The sequence below is a fragment of the Bombina bombina genome, chromosome 1 (assembly GCF_027579735.1).
Source record: "Bombina bombina isolate aBomBom1 chromosome 1, aBomBom1.pri, whole genome shotgun sequence".
Taxonomy (NCBI): Eukaryota; Metazoa; Chordata; class Amphibia; order Anura; family Bombinatoridae; genus Bombina; species Bombina bombina.
Window position 1 is genome coordinate 832,187,418 of NC_069499.1, and position 12,719 is coordinate 832,200,136.

Consider the following 12,719-nt stretch of genomic DNA (forward strand, 5'->3'; position numbering starts at 1 on the left):
AGTATGCCACACGCTCGCTCGCATTCGTCGATTGTGCGTTTCAAGCCTCATTCTGAGTCTAATGTCTGGTTTTCTATTGGATAACGACGTGACAGTCGTGCAGGCGTAGCAAGTTTTTATCCATGTTGAGCATTAATTGGGTGGGTAGTGGTGGCCTATACTAGTTTGAGGGAAGACGCTTGGGTGCATAGTTGTGTTGATGGAGCGGTCAGGCATGGTGAGTGACAAGTGAATAGCTATGCTAATACTTACCTACGATCAGTCTCTATGACTATATTTTTTTTTTAATCCGGAAAAGGAGAGGCTCCTAGTGCACTACACACAGTGGCACCCAATGTCATAAAATGATAGAAATGTGCATGCCATCTTTTAGAAAACAAACATTTTTAAGGCAAATGCGACCCAAAGACCCTTCTAACCTGCCCCTTTCTTACATGCTCAGTATAGTCTTATTCAAATCAAGTTTTTAATCTTTTCTCCTTAAAGGGACAGTTTACTCAAAAAATTTCTCCCCTTTAATTTGTTCCCAATGATCCACTTTACCTGCTGGAGTGTATTAAATTGTTTACAAGTAGCTCCTTTACCCTTATATTGGCATTTTAAATTGTTAATTTAGCATGTGGTATCCCCACCTATTCTGAAAGTTTGTGGCCGCGCGTACCAGCTATAGATGAGCTTTGTAAACACAGCCAGCAGAAGAAATTACACTCCCAGTGTGATAAAGCAGAGATAAGGTAATAAAATGTTGATTTTCCATTGTTCTCTCAAAGTACTGGTGATTGTTTTAAGGACAGATATAAGATAAAGAAGCAGGTATATGTACACAATGTGATACAGTAATGAGATCTGATTATACCTACAAGCTCAACCTATTTTATTAGGCTGTGGCTTCAAAACACAAAATCAGAGCTTTAATATACAGAAATAAACCTTAAAAAGCTTATTTTCATACATTTTTTACTCTGCATTTGGTAAAAAAAGCAATTGTAAACACATTAAGGGAAAAGCTATTTTACAGTATACTGTCCCTTTAAAGGGATACTAAACACAATTATTCAGACAGAGCATGCAATTTTAAGCAACTTTCAAATTTACTCCTATTATCAAGTTTTCTTTGTTCTCTTGCTATCTTTATTTGAAAAAGCAGGAATGTAAAGCTTAGGAGCTGGCCCATTTTTGGTTGAGACCTGGATTGCACTTGCTTATTGGTGGCTAAATGTAGCCACCAATAAGCAAGAGCTATCCAGGGTGCTGAACCTAAAATGGTCTGGCTCTTAAAGTGAAGGTCAATTTGGATGAATTAGTGCCCGTTTTTTTAATAAACCTATTAAAATCAAGGGGATTTTAATTCATCAAAACTGACATTTCACTCCTTTTCTTCAAAAACTTAACTTTTTAATCCTGAAAGCCGCTCCAGTGATTCCCCCGTCTGTCAGGAGCCTCTTCTTACATCAGAAACGACAAATCCGGCTTCATCCAATCGCTTTCCCCCCGAGCGGGATCATGGCCTGATGCAATGCCGTGATTGGAGGAAGCCGGATTCGTCATTTTGGACCTGCAAAGAGGGCTTGCGACGGGCGGAGTAAGCGCTGCAGCGGCTGTCAGGATTAAAAAGTAGGTTTTTGAAGAAAAGGAATGAAATGTCAATTTTGATTAATTAAAGTGCCCTTGTTTTAATAGGTTTATTAAAAACCGGGCACTAATTCATCCAAATTGACCTTCACTTTAAAGGGACACTGAACCCAAAATTTTTCTTTCGTGATTTAGATAGAGCATGAAATGTTAAGCAACTTTCTAATTTACTCCTATTATCACATTTTCTTTATTCTCTTGGTATCTTTATTTGAAATGCCAGAATGTAAGTTTAGATGCCGGCCCATTTCTGGTGAACAACCTGGGTTGTCCTTGCTGATTGGTGGATAAATTCATCCACCAATAAAAAAAGAGCTATCCATAGTTCTGAACCAAGAAAAACGCTTAGATGCCTTCTTTTTCAAATAAAGATGGCAAGAGAACGAAGAAAAATTGATAATAGGAGTAAATTAGAAAGTTTCTTAAAATGACATGCTCTATCTGAATCACGAAAGAAAAAATTTGGGTTCAGTGTCCCTTTAAGCGTACATTATTGCTCTTCAAATAAAGATACAAAGAGAACAAAGAAAATGTGATAATAGAAGTAAAATGCATGCTCTATTTGAATCATGAAAGAAAAAAATTGGGTTTAGTAATCCCTTTAACTTTGGTAGCTGAGCTTGCCACCAAATACTTCACTAAAGAGCCCAACCACATGTTGGGAAAACAATATGGTGTAACACTATAAATAGCTATATAAATACTGTACATTTGCATGTTGTTTTACTAACCACATGAGCCTTCAATCATCAAGCCAAGTAGAGTTATTTAAGGACATACAACCATTTTTAAATAGATTTTTTTTTTTTAATATTTCTTGGTCAGGGCTTAAAGGGACACTGAAGCCAATGTTTTTCTTTCGTGATTCAGATAGAGCATACAATTTTAAGCAACTTTCTAATGTACTCCTATTATCAAGTTTTCTTTGTTCTCTTGCTATCTTTATTTGAAAAAGAAGGCATCTAAGCTAAGGAGCCAGCCAATTTTTGGTTCAGGCCCTGGACAGCACTTGTTTATTGGTGGGTGAATTTATCCACCAATCAGCAAGAACAACCCAGGTTGTTCACCAAAAATGGGCTGGCATCTAAACTTACATTCTTGCTTTTCAAATAAAGATACCAAGAGAATGAAGAAAATTTGATAATAGGAGTAAATTAGAAAGTTGCTTAAAATTGCATGCTCTAACTGAATCACAAAATAAAAAAATTGTCTTCAGTGTCCCTTTAACAAACCAGGCGGCTGACACCTTAAAATTAGTCCCTTGGTGCTGGCCACCACCAGCTGCACCTAAAATTTAGCTTGGTAAGGCTGGATCCTTTCTAGGCTTTGCAGCTGTGAAATACAAATACAGTTTTTATTGTGGGAATATATATAATCAATCAATCTATCTCATAGGGGTGGCCAAAACTTTCTGGCTCTTAAATTTTTGGGCTGGCTCCTAGATTTAAACAAATTTGTTTGACTGCGAAAATGTTGATGGCATTAACACTTTTTTTTTTTGCGGTAATAATTTTTTAATATCTAATCTTTCCCCAACACTTGCCTTATTTGGAGGAGTCAATCCAAACTTGTTACTAAGATAGACAGGGCTAACAGCTGTCATTTTGTTATTAAAACTATCATTGCAGTCCTTTTATTTATATATATATATATATATATATATATATATATATATATATATATATATATATGATAAACAGGAAACAGCACTCACTGGTCTTGACAAATACTGGATTTATTCAGTGATGTTTCGGGGAGTACACCCCTTCATCAGACCAAAGTACATACAGTGAATCATATATTTACAGAAGACCCTCCCCCAGTGCAAAAATCCGCCAAAATTGTTGCCTAGGCAACACCCCTAAAATAAACAAACACCACCAAAGGATACAACAAATTAATTAAAATGCATAGAGTACAAATCTATAGCCGAATAGGGTTATCCTTACTATTGGCAATAACATCTGACCATAGTGGTAATAAAGTAGCAATCGTATTTACATAGTATCCATGGTATTCAAAAACATCCTAAAAATGTGCACAACTATAAATCTCAATTGTGTATAAAACTGCAAAGGTAGTGTCAGCTAGATACCGGATATCAAAAAGTCTATCTACATGACTCTACAGTATCAGAATCGTGACAGCAAATGTGAATGATATTAAAAGTGAAGACATAAATACCCTAGGTTAAATGAAAATGATACATAATCGTGTCAGGCAAAATATATGTATGCGCTATAATCCTAACAATAACAAAGTCCGTTTATCACATATTGGGTATACACCATAGTTACAGTAAACAAATCTCCCTGTTGGAATAAAAAACAGACATTACCAATCGTATAGTGTTATTGTTAAGGGATTTTCAGGTTAATAAATAACTGTAATGCCCTGTAGTTTTGTAAAGAGCAAATCTCAGCTGCAGACCTTAAGTAATTGTTTTTGTGCCACTTGCTAAATCAACAACTACTATGGATGAGGTAGTTGAAAAGACAAGCATGTGAAGAGTTAATGCAGGGGATTTTGTAACTGCGGTAGCTGTTGATATAATCCACAGAAAGTATACCCCTTAAAACGAACTGAGAGTTAATAGAGCCTCTGAGTATTAACAAACTTGTTACCACTTAACTTATTAATGCTGCCTTCACATATGCTCTGAATAACACAGTCATTTAGCAGATCTCTCTCTCTCTCTCTATCGCAACAAGCGATCTTACTATGCTGCTGGCGGGGCGTGTTCTTTACTGTGTGTGGAGCGGCGGGTGACGTCACCGATAGTCAGCTGTTTGTCGGCTCTGATGGAAGTTTGCGAGGTTGCGTTGCAAAGTGAAATATTGTGCCTTGTAAGAGTCCGGTAGGAAACGTACCCAGCTTGTTTTGAATAGTACGAGATGGAGAGTTTGTTTAGCTGGATTTGAGAAGTGGTAAGCTGCTGTAAGCAGCGTCGTGGATAAGACAAGGTGATTGTTTTCGGCTAAGCAACGCTACAGATTTATGCAGATAGGAGTTGCATGCAGATGGTATCTTTCCTTGTAAGCTGGTCCAATGCCCATAACCACATTACTTGGTTAGACAATGTAATAGAATTTGGTTTTTGTAGCTATGCCTGGAATCCTCACTTTATAGTTTGTAAAGAGATGAAATTAACAGGCTTAGCAATTAGTGGTCTGTGTATTGTTTAAGTTTACAAAGAATACTTATTCATTCAACAATGCGACAAATCAGTGATTAATGAAACATTGACCAACTCATAAGTTTATATATTGAAAATAATCCAATAACCAATTCAATCCATGCAGGCTGTATTTTGTTAGCAAGTTGATTAATAGCAGCTAGCGCAGGTTAACCACATAAGTGTTCACAGTCAATTAGTTGCAAGGATGTGTGTGAAAAACACAGGCTTGTCACAAAAGCATTCACAGTCATTTTGGAGCAAGGTATGTTTAAAGGTTGATATAGTTATTAAACACATGCAATATTGTGTAGCTAGAAATACATATGCAAACAGCTTTTAGTTAGGTATCAATACTTGCGGTTTCCTGAGATACTTGAGAGCTGTGAATGAAAACTGAATAGCGTGCTGTTATTTAAGCATTGGAAGTTCATTCAGCTGGAGTCACTGGTTACTATCACTGGTGTATCAGAGCTGTGGTCTCAAATGAGATATTCAAGCAATGAAAAGGAAGTGATGAATTCCTTAAATAGATGTGGGAGGTAACTTTCTTAAAGGGACATGATATAGAACATGATATAAGATAGATATAGGATATGACAGCTGGATTAAGTTTGGATGTTAAGTTAGCGTTGAAGGTAGACTTAGGCAGGAATAATCCAAAGTAAATGAGGAGCTTAGAAAACAGGATGTTATCAGTAACAACATTCAAAATTACTAAGCACTAGGAACAGGGCGTGAACAGGATTTAAAGGGTATGTGGGAGGAGATTGGATAGGACTGCAGGTAATCAAGGTGAAACCTGACAGTTATGTAGCGCTAAGCAAAACAAGCGGATCAAACATTAAAGAGCTATGAGGAAGATTGTGTATCATAGTCAGAGTTCTGCCCCTAAACATGAGCCCCAGAGGACTGGAATACGTTAGCGGAGACAAGCCCCTATGTGGATTATAGAGTAAGCCCTACCCACATGGGAACAAGTTGGGCCGGGGAGGGTAGAAACATTGGCACATCCGCAACTGTCCGACATCTAGGGAAATATATATCCCGGTCATATGGGTCTACTGTCAGAGGTACTACCCTATGGCAAAAGTGACGTATACGTGTCTGTCATTAAATCACCACTCACGAAGGGGGGCAGTGGAGGAGCCGGATAGGGCTAAAGGGACAAACCCGTATGGGACAAACAAGGCAATGCGGAGATTAAATCACAGTTGGGGGTGATATCTTGTAGCAGTCATACTAAGATGTGTCTGGGATGTGAAGTACATCAAGCGGGGAAAGGGGCATATTAGCAAGGTGTGGAGAGAAAGTTCATACAACCTTATACAGCATAAACCCCTACATCAACAGTTCCTAATGTGTACATAATCCCAGTATAGTTAGACCACACATTCTAATAACATAGTAGCGGTAACAACCAGATAAATTGATAAATGCATAGTTAAATGCAGGTGAGAGTATATGAGGTCAAACCTCGCATAACACCACACACAGTGAGAGTTCTATTGTCATCTCACTCTAGTGTATACAGGTTATCCAGGTAAACAGTTTTAATCAGTAGCCAGGCACATAAACCAGAATATCCCTTAGGGATTAGTGCAAGATACATACATAAATGAATACATAAACACATAAATACATCCATGTGTCAGGCACCCAGGGGGGGAGCATCTAAAGTCCAAGCTGACATAACACAGCACATAGTGGGAGTTCTATTTTCAGTCACAAACACCAGATAGCAAAAAGTTTTGCAAAGTCCTGGTCGGCAATCAGAAACAGGATGCCAAAAACATACTATAAGTCTTGATGGTGAGGTAGTACCAAGCCAAAGATAGTCAAAACGAGTCATTGGTGTCTGTGGGTGTACCTTTGTCTCCAGGTGTCACAGGAAGCAATGCCAGTCAATGCCCATGTTGAAACCGTAAGGGTGGACAGTGTTCAATTTATATATCCATTCCGCCTCTTTCTGAAGTAGTAGCTTACCCCGATCACGGGACATGGTCAATCAACTTGAACCTCAAATCAGCCACGGTGTGGCCCATGTGCAGGAAGTGCCTTGCCACAGGTTGGTCACGCTTCTTGTTATCTATAGCCCTGCGTATAGCACTCCTGTGGTTTGCCATCCTTTTTTTGATATCATCAGAGGTCTTTTCTATGTAGAAAAGGCCACAATTACAGTTTAACATGTACACTACGTATTTAGTTGTACATGTGAAGTAGTGCTTGATCTTAAACATCTCATTGGTATGTGGGTGTCGGAATTGGTTGCATTGGAGCATCGAGTTGCATGTAACGCAACTAGGACACTTGAAGGATCCTCTTTTGGTTGAAGGGGTTCTTTGGCTATAGCTATTGATGGGATCTGTCGTTATTAGGATATCTTTCAAGTTTCTCCCTCTTTTATAGCCAATTCTTGGTGAATCATATCCTCGATAAGGTAATGAGGAATCGGATTCCACAATGTCCCACTTCTCTTTCAAAGTCATTCCTAATGTCCTTGTGTTGGGTGAGTAGGTAGTGACAAAATTCATTCTACTCTTAGGATCCTTGTCAGAGTGATTGGCAGTGATGTCCATTCTGGCTTTCTTGATCAGATGGTTCTTGTAGCCTCTGTTCAGGAATCTTTCTTCCATGTCCTTCAATTGAATATCCCTTCTGGTACTGGAGGAGTTATTCCGGATTACCCGCGGTAGTTGTGCCTTAGGAATAGCTCTTATTAGTGACTTTGGATGGAAACTGGATGCGTGGAGTAGAGTGTTACGATCGGTTTCTTTCTTGAACAGGGTAGTCCCTAAGCCTGTGGCTTCCTTGTAGATTCTGAGATGTAAAAAGTCTACTTCCATGTAGCTTGACACTTCTTTTAGTTTCACCGGATCCCCCATTGAGTTCAGGCTTGTCACCCATTCTTGGTCCACCCCTGGGTGCCTGACACATGGATGTATTTATTTATTTATTTATTTACTTTATTTATAACCAGCAAAAGGTACAGAGAATCCAAATATAGATCTTGCGCCACGCAGGGCATAATGTCCAATATTATACAATACAGTGAAAAAAGAAAACAGGCGCAAATTAGACAATTATAAATGTTCAAAGAAATTTTGCCAACATACAACATTTTTACTATACTGTGTACCTTGCTGGGGCTTTTTCAAAAACTTTAATTTCTAAACACAACAAATGGCCTAGACAATCTGACAATCTGATAGGAAATTACATAACAATCTTAAAAACAAAACAAAAAAAGGAAATATTCTCTCCTGCCCTTCCCCACCCTTGTCACACTCTCTCTTCTTATAGATTAACCCCTTCCTTAATTACTGAAAGCGCATCCCCAATGTTTTAAATCCATTTAATCCCATCTAACTGGTATCAAAGGTAAATCTCCCTAGAACCTACCAAACATGTTGAAGGAAATAAATTGGATAGTACAAGCTCAGCAAAGGAGATAGAATTTAAGAAAGGAGATAAGATACGTCTTTGTAATGGGAGTGGATAAGATTTGACAAGAGGAAGCCAATCCAGAAGGAAGATTCTTATCCTAGGTTCAGCCAAAAAAATCATATAGTAAGATTCAAATAATATCTGATATTGTATTTCTTTAAGGAATGATGAAAAACTTGGTGTCACACGATCTTTCCAACTTTTAAGTATTAAATGTCTTGTAATAAGAATAATAGTACACTGTATTTAAAACTTTAATCTTTCTCTTAGACCTGAGGTCAGAACATGTGAGAAAAAATATATCCTCTGTTGTGTAAGGATTATAATCTTGATAACATTTACTATACCAGTACCAAATCTTTTTGCCACAATTGCTGTATTTTGGGGCAGAACCAGAATAGATGTAAAATATCTGCTTTAGGAAAAGAGCAACGAGACCAAGAGTAACATTGCGGGGGATGAAATCTGGACATTCTATCCGGTGAAAGATAATAATTATTAATGAGTTTCATATGTGATTCTCTCCATGATATTGATACCGAAAGTTTATCTGCCATAGCAAAGCTTTGTTTTAGCCTATTCTCCTCCAAATGAGGGAAATACCTCGTCCAAAAATTATACAGTTTGCTTCCATATAATTCCCCCTGTTTGGCCAACATAATATCGTATAACAAAGATATTGAAGTAGACCCTAGCGAGAATCTACGTATTATATTTGAAATATCAGACCAATCAGACCAATCCGACAAAGCTTCAGCATCCCATTTCTGGGAGAAAACAAAATGGCGCAGCTGAAAATAGGCATATAAGTTTGATTTTGGGAGATTAAACTTTTGAAAAAACACTTCTGAGGTCATTAATTGATTGGCGCTGAAAATCTGACTAACATAACGAAAACCAAGCTCCGCCCATCTTCTAAAGACACCTTGAGATATGCCAGGAATAAATTCTGGGTTACCCAAAATGGAGAGAAACTCAGAAAATGCTGGAGACACAAGCATTACAGATTTTCTGCCATTACAGATACAGTGGATTACAGATTTTCTGCCATGCAATAATAATGTTTTTTATAGACATCATTTTGAAAATGTTCAGAGGTCATTTCTTTACTGGGCAGTGTAAGATAGCCTTTAATGGGAATGGTATTACTAAAAATACCTCTAGATCTAGAGAAGTGAATCGATTTAATTCTGTGATCCATTCTAAGGCAATCTTGGCTAAAGAAGCCCAGTTATATAACCTTAAATCTGGGAGAGCCAGCCCAGCTGTCTGTCTCTTTAACATTCATTTTTTCAGAGCGATCCGGGGCTTCCTGTTCCCCCAAATAAAATTAGACTGCCAACTCTGTAGATCCAAAATATCTTTATTCGATAGTAATAAAGGAAGATTTTGGAGCAAGTATAATATTCAAGGGAAAACAATTGTTTTTATCAGATTAACCCTTGCTGAAGAAGAGATTAATAATGAAGACCAAGAATCTAAATCGGACTTAATTTTCTGCAAAATCGGACCATAATTCAGGTTATACCATTTTTCTGGATTTCTATGTAGAACTATACCCAAGTATCGAAAAGAATCCACCATTTTAAATGGATGAGGCAATAGCTTAAGTCTCGATCCCGAGAGTACTAATAGTTCACTTTTATTATAATTAATTTTATATCCTTATAATGAAAAAGCAGTAGGATTTGAGGAATAGCTTTATATACATTATCCAAAAAAAAAAAAGTAAATCGTCTGCATAAAGTAGTATTTTTAACGAGTGAGGGTCCATTAGTATTCCCAATAGATTATCCCTCAAGAGAATAGTAAATGCCAAGTTAAACAATAAAGGCGAGAGGGGACATCCCTGGCGTGTCCCTCTCTTTAGATCAATTTTAGGAGAAGAGTACCGTTGATACATAAATATGATATAGGGGATTTATAAAGATTACGAATAAAATGAAGAAATTGGTTTCTAAAACCAAATTTCTCTACTGCCGTAAATAAATAATTCCAATTAATTGCATCAAATGTTTTTTCTACGTCGACAGCAAGTATAGCTCCTTCCCTATAATTTTTGTACTCTTCTTTGCTATGATCCAAGTTCCAAACATAATCCAACACTGAAGTAACTTGGCAAATATTTCTAAGTGAATTCCTGTTTTTCATAAATCCTTTCTGATCCGGGTGAATGATCTTATCTGGAGGTACCGCTAATCTGGAAGATATAATAGATGCCATTATTTTATAATCTGCGTTAAGTACTGAAATGGGTCTATATGCCCCGTGGTCTAAAGGATCTTTACCTTTTTTTTAAATTAAGGAAATACGCGCTGCAGTAAAGTAGGTGGACATTTCGTTTCCAGAGTAGAAATAAAAATTAAATAAGCTAACTAGTGGAATTTTTATTTCTTCCGACAATATTTTATAAAATTCTATTGGGATACCATCTGGTCCCGGAGCCTTGTTACTACTTGCTGATTTAATAGCTTCTAAGATCTCTTCCTCTGAAATTGGTCGATTTATAACTTGAAGTTCCTCTTCTGAAATCCTGGGTATTTTAATTTTAGGCCAAAAGTTTGTGAAATTACCCAAATTTACCTCTGATTCTGAATATAATTGTTGAAAAACATTATAGAACACTTTATTAATATCATCTGGATCAGTATGTTACATTTTTATCTTTGATAGATTAAGATTTTTATTTTTTCTAATTTTTACTAAAGCGGCCAAAAATTTAGCAGAGTTACCATAAGTTCCTCTATACTGGTGCTTTATTTTCTGTTCTTCTTCATGCGATCTTTAACTTAAGAAAATATCCCTTTCTCTTCTAGTTTTGCAATACTTATCCCAATTTCTAGGGGATCTATGTATATAATATCTTCTAAAGGCATTTCTAACTTGCGCGGCTAACTGTGATTCGTAAGCCAAAGCTTTTTTCCTCCAAATATAGAGGAATGATTTAATTTCCCCCCTCATTACCGCTTTCACTGCTTCCCAAAAGGTCTCAATTTTATTAAATTGGGCTATAGTGTAATCCTTCCATTTCTGTTATAAAGAGTTAATGAATCTAGGGTTATTTGCTGAAATTAGAATATTAAAAATAATAATATTCAAAGCAAATATGGGATGTGCAAATGTTTGGGCCTGATTCACTATTTATTTCTTTTGGAAGGTCTCAGAAATATAATTGTCTAAATTTACTTGTTAGGCCTTGATCAAAATCGGAGCTTAAAGGGACACTGGACCCAAATTTTTTCGTGATTCAGATAGAGCAACTTTCTAATTTTACTCCTATTATCAAATTTTCTTCATTCTCTTGGTATCTTTATTTGAAAAGCAAGAATGCAAGTTTAGATGCTGGCCCATTTTTGGTGAACAACCTGGGTTGTTCTTGCTGATTGGTGGATAGATTCACCCACCAATAAACAAGTGCTGTCCATGGTCTGAACCAAAAATAAGCTTAGATGCCTTCTTTTTCAAATAAAGATAGCAAGATAACAAATAAATATTGGGTTCAGTGTCTCTTTTAAAGGGACAGTAAAATAAAAACGACACTTTCTTCATGATTCAGACAGAGCATGCAATTTTAAAGAGACATTAAACACTAAATAAATGCTAGGTAGAATGATGTGTTCAAAGAAAAGATTAGTCTGAGAATAACATGTAGATGCATTTTTCAAAGTTTCATTAGCAGTTTAAAGGGATAGTAAAAGTCTAAATTAAACTTTCATGATTCAGATAGGGAATGTCATTTTAAATAACTTTCTAATTTACTTTTATCATCAAATTTGCTTTGTTTTCTTTTTATTCTTAGTTGAAAGCTAAACCTAGGTAGGCTCATATGGTAATTTCTAAGCCCTTGTGCCTCTGCATTTGGCAGTTTTTCGCAGCTAGAGGGTGTTAGTTCATGTGTTTCATATAGATAACCTTGTACTCATGCACGTTGTTATTTAAGAGTCAACACTAATTGCCTGAAATGCAAATCTGTCAAAAGATCTGAGATACGAAGACAGTCAACAGAAGCTTAGTAGATACAAGGTAATTACAGAGGTAAAAGTAATTACCTTGTATCTACTAAGCTTCTGTTGACTGCCTTCATATCTCAGAAATCTATAACAGAGTGGTATAGGAGCGCCACACAAATGAGGCTAAAGTGTGCTAGTGGTAAGTAACAAATTAAGGGGTAAGTATATGATGTATACACAAAATTTGCTACATATAAAACAAAAGATATATGCACGTATATCAAGAAACAGCAAGTACGAGGTGCTCAAGAAGTACTGTATGTAAAAAGAGCACTTGGGTGTATATTGTCAGAGCTCAAATACACTGAAAAGAATTAGATGTGACATGTCATGGTTTCCCAAGGACACTGTGGTCCTAAATAAGGCCAAAAAATAAATAAATATATAATATAAAGAATAGTCCAAAAAATAAATAAGTGCCAAGAGGGTATTACTTTCAATTTGCAGATAGTGGC

General features: G+C 36.6%; 2 protein-coding genes across 2 annotated transcripts in view; one reads left to right on the top strand and one right to left on the bottom strand.

Annotated features, from left to right (window-relative positions):
• The window catches only part of NSDHL (NAD(P) dependent steroid dehydrogenase-like), a 74,158-nt gene that overhangs the window by 60,641 nt on the left and 798 nt on the right, over positions 1-12,719 (bottom strand). The window lies entirely within an intron of this gene.
• The window catches only part of CETN2 (centrin 2), a 129,818-nt gene continuing 117,187 nt past the window's right edge, over positions 89-12,719 (top strand). The window contains exon 1 of the mRNA XM_053699446.1: positions 89-217. Coding sequence (XP_053555421.1) covers positions 200-217 — 18 coding nt within the window. The 5' untranslated portion in view covers positions 89-199. The remainder of the gene's footprint in view (positions 218-12,719) is intronic.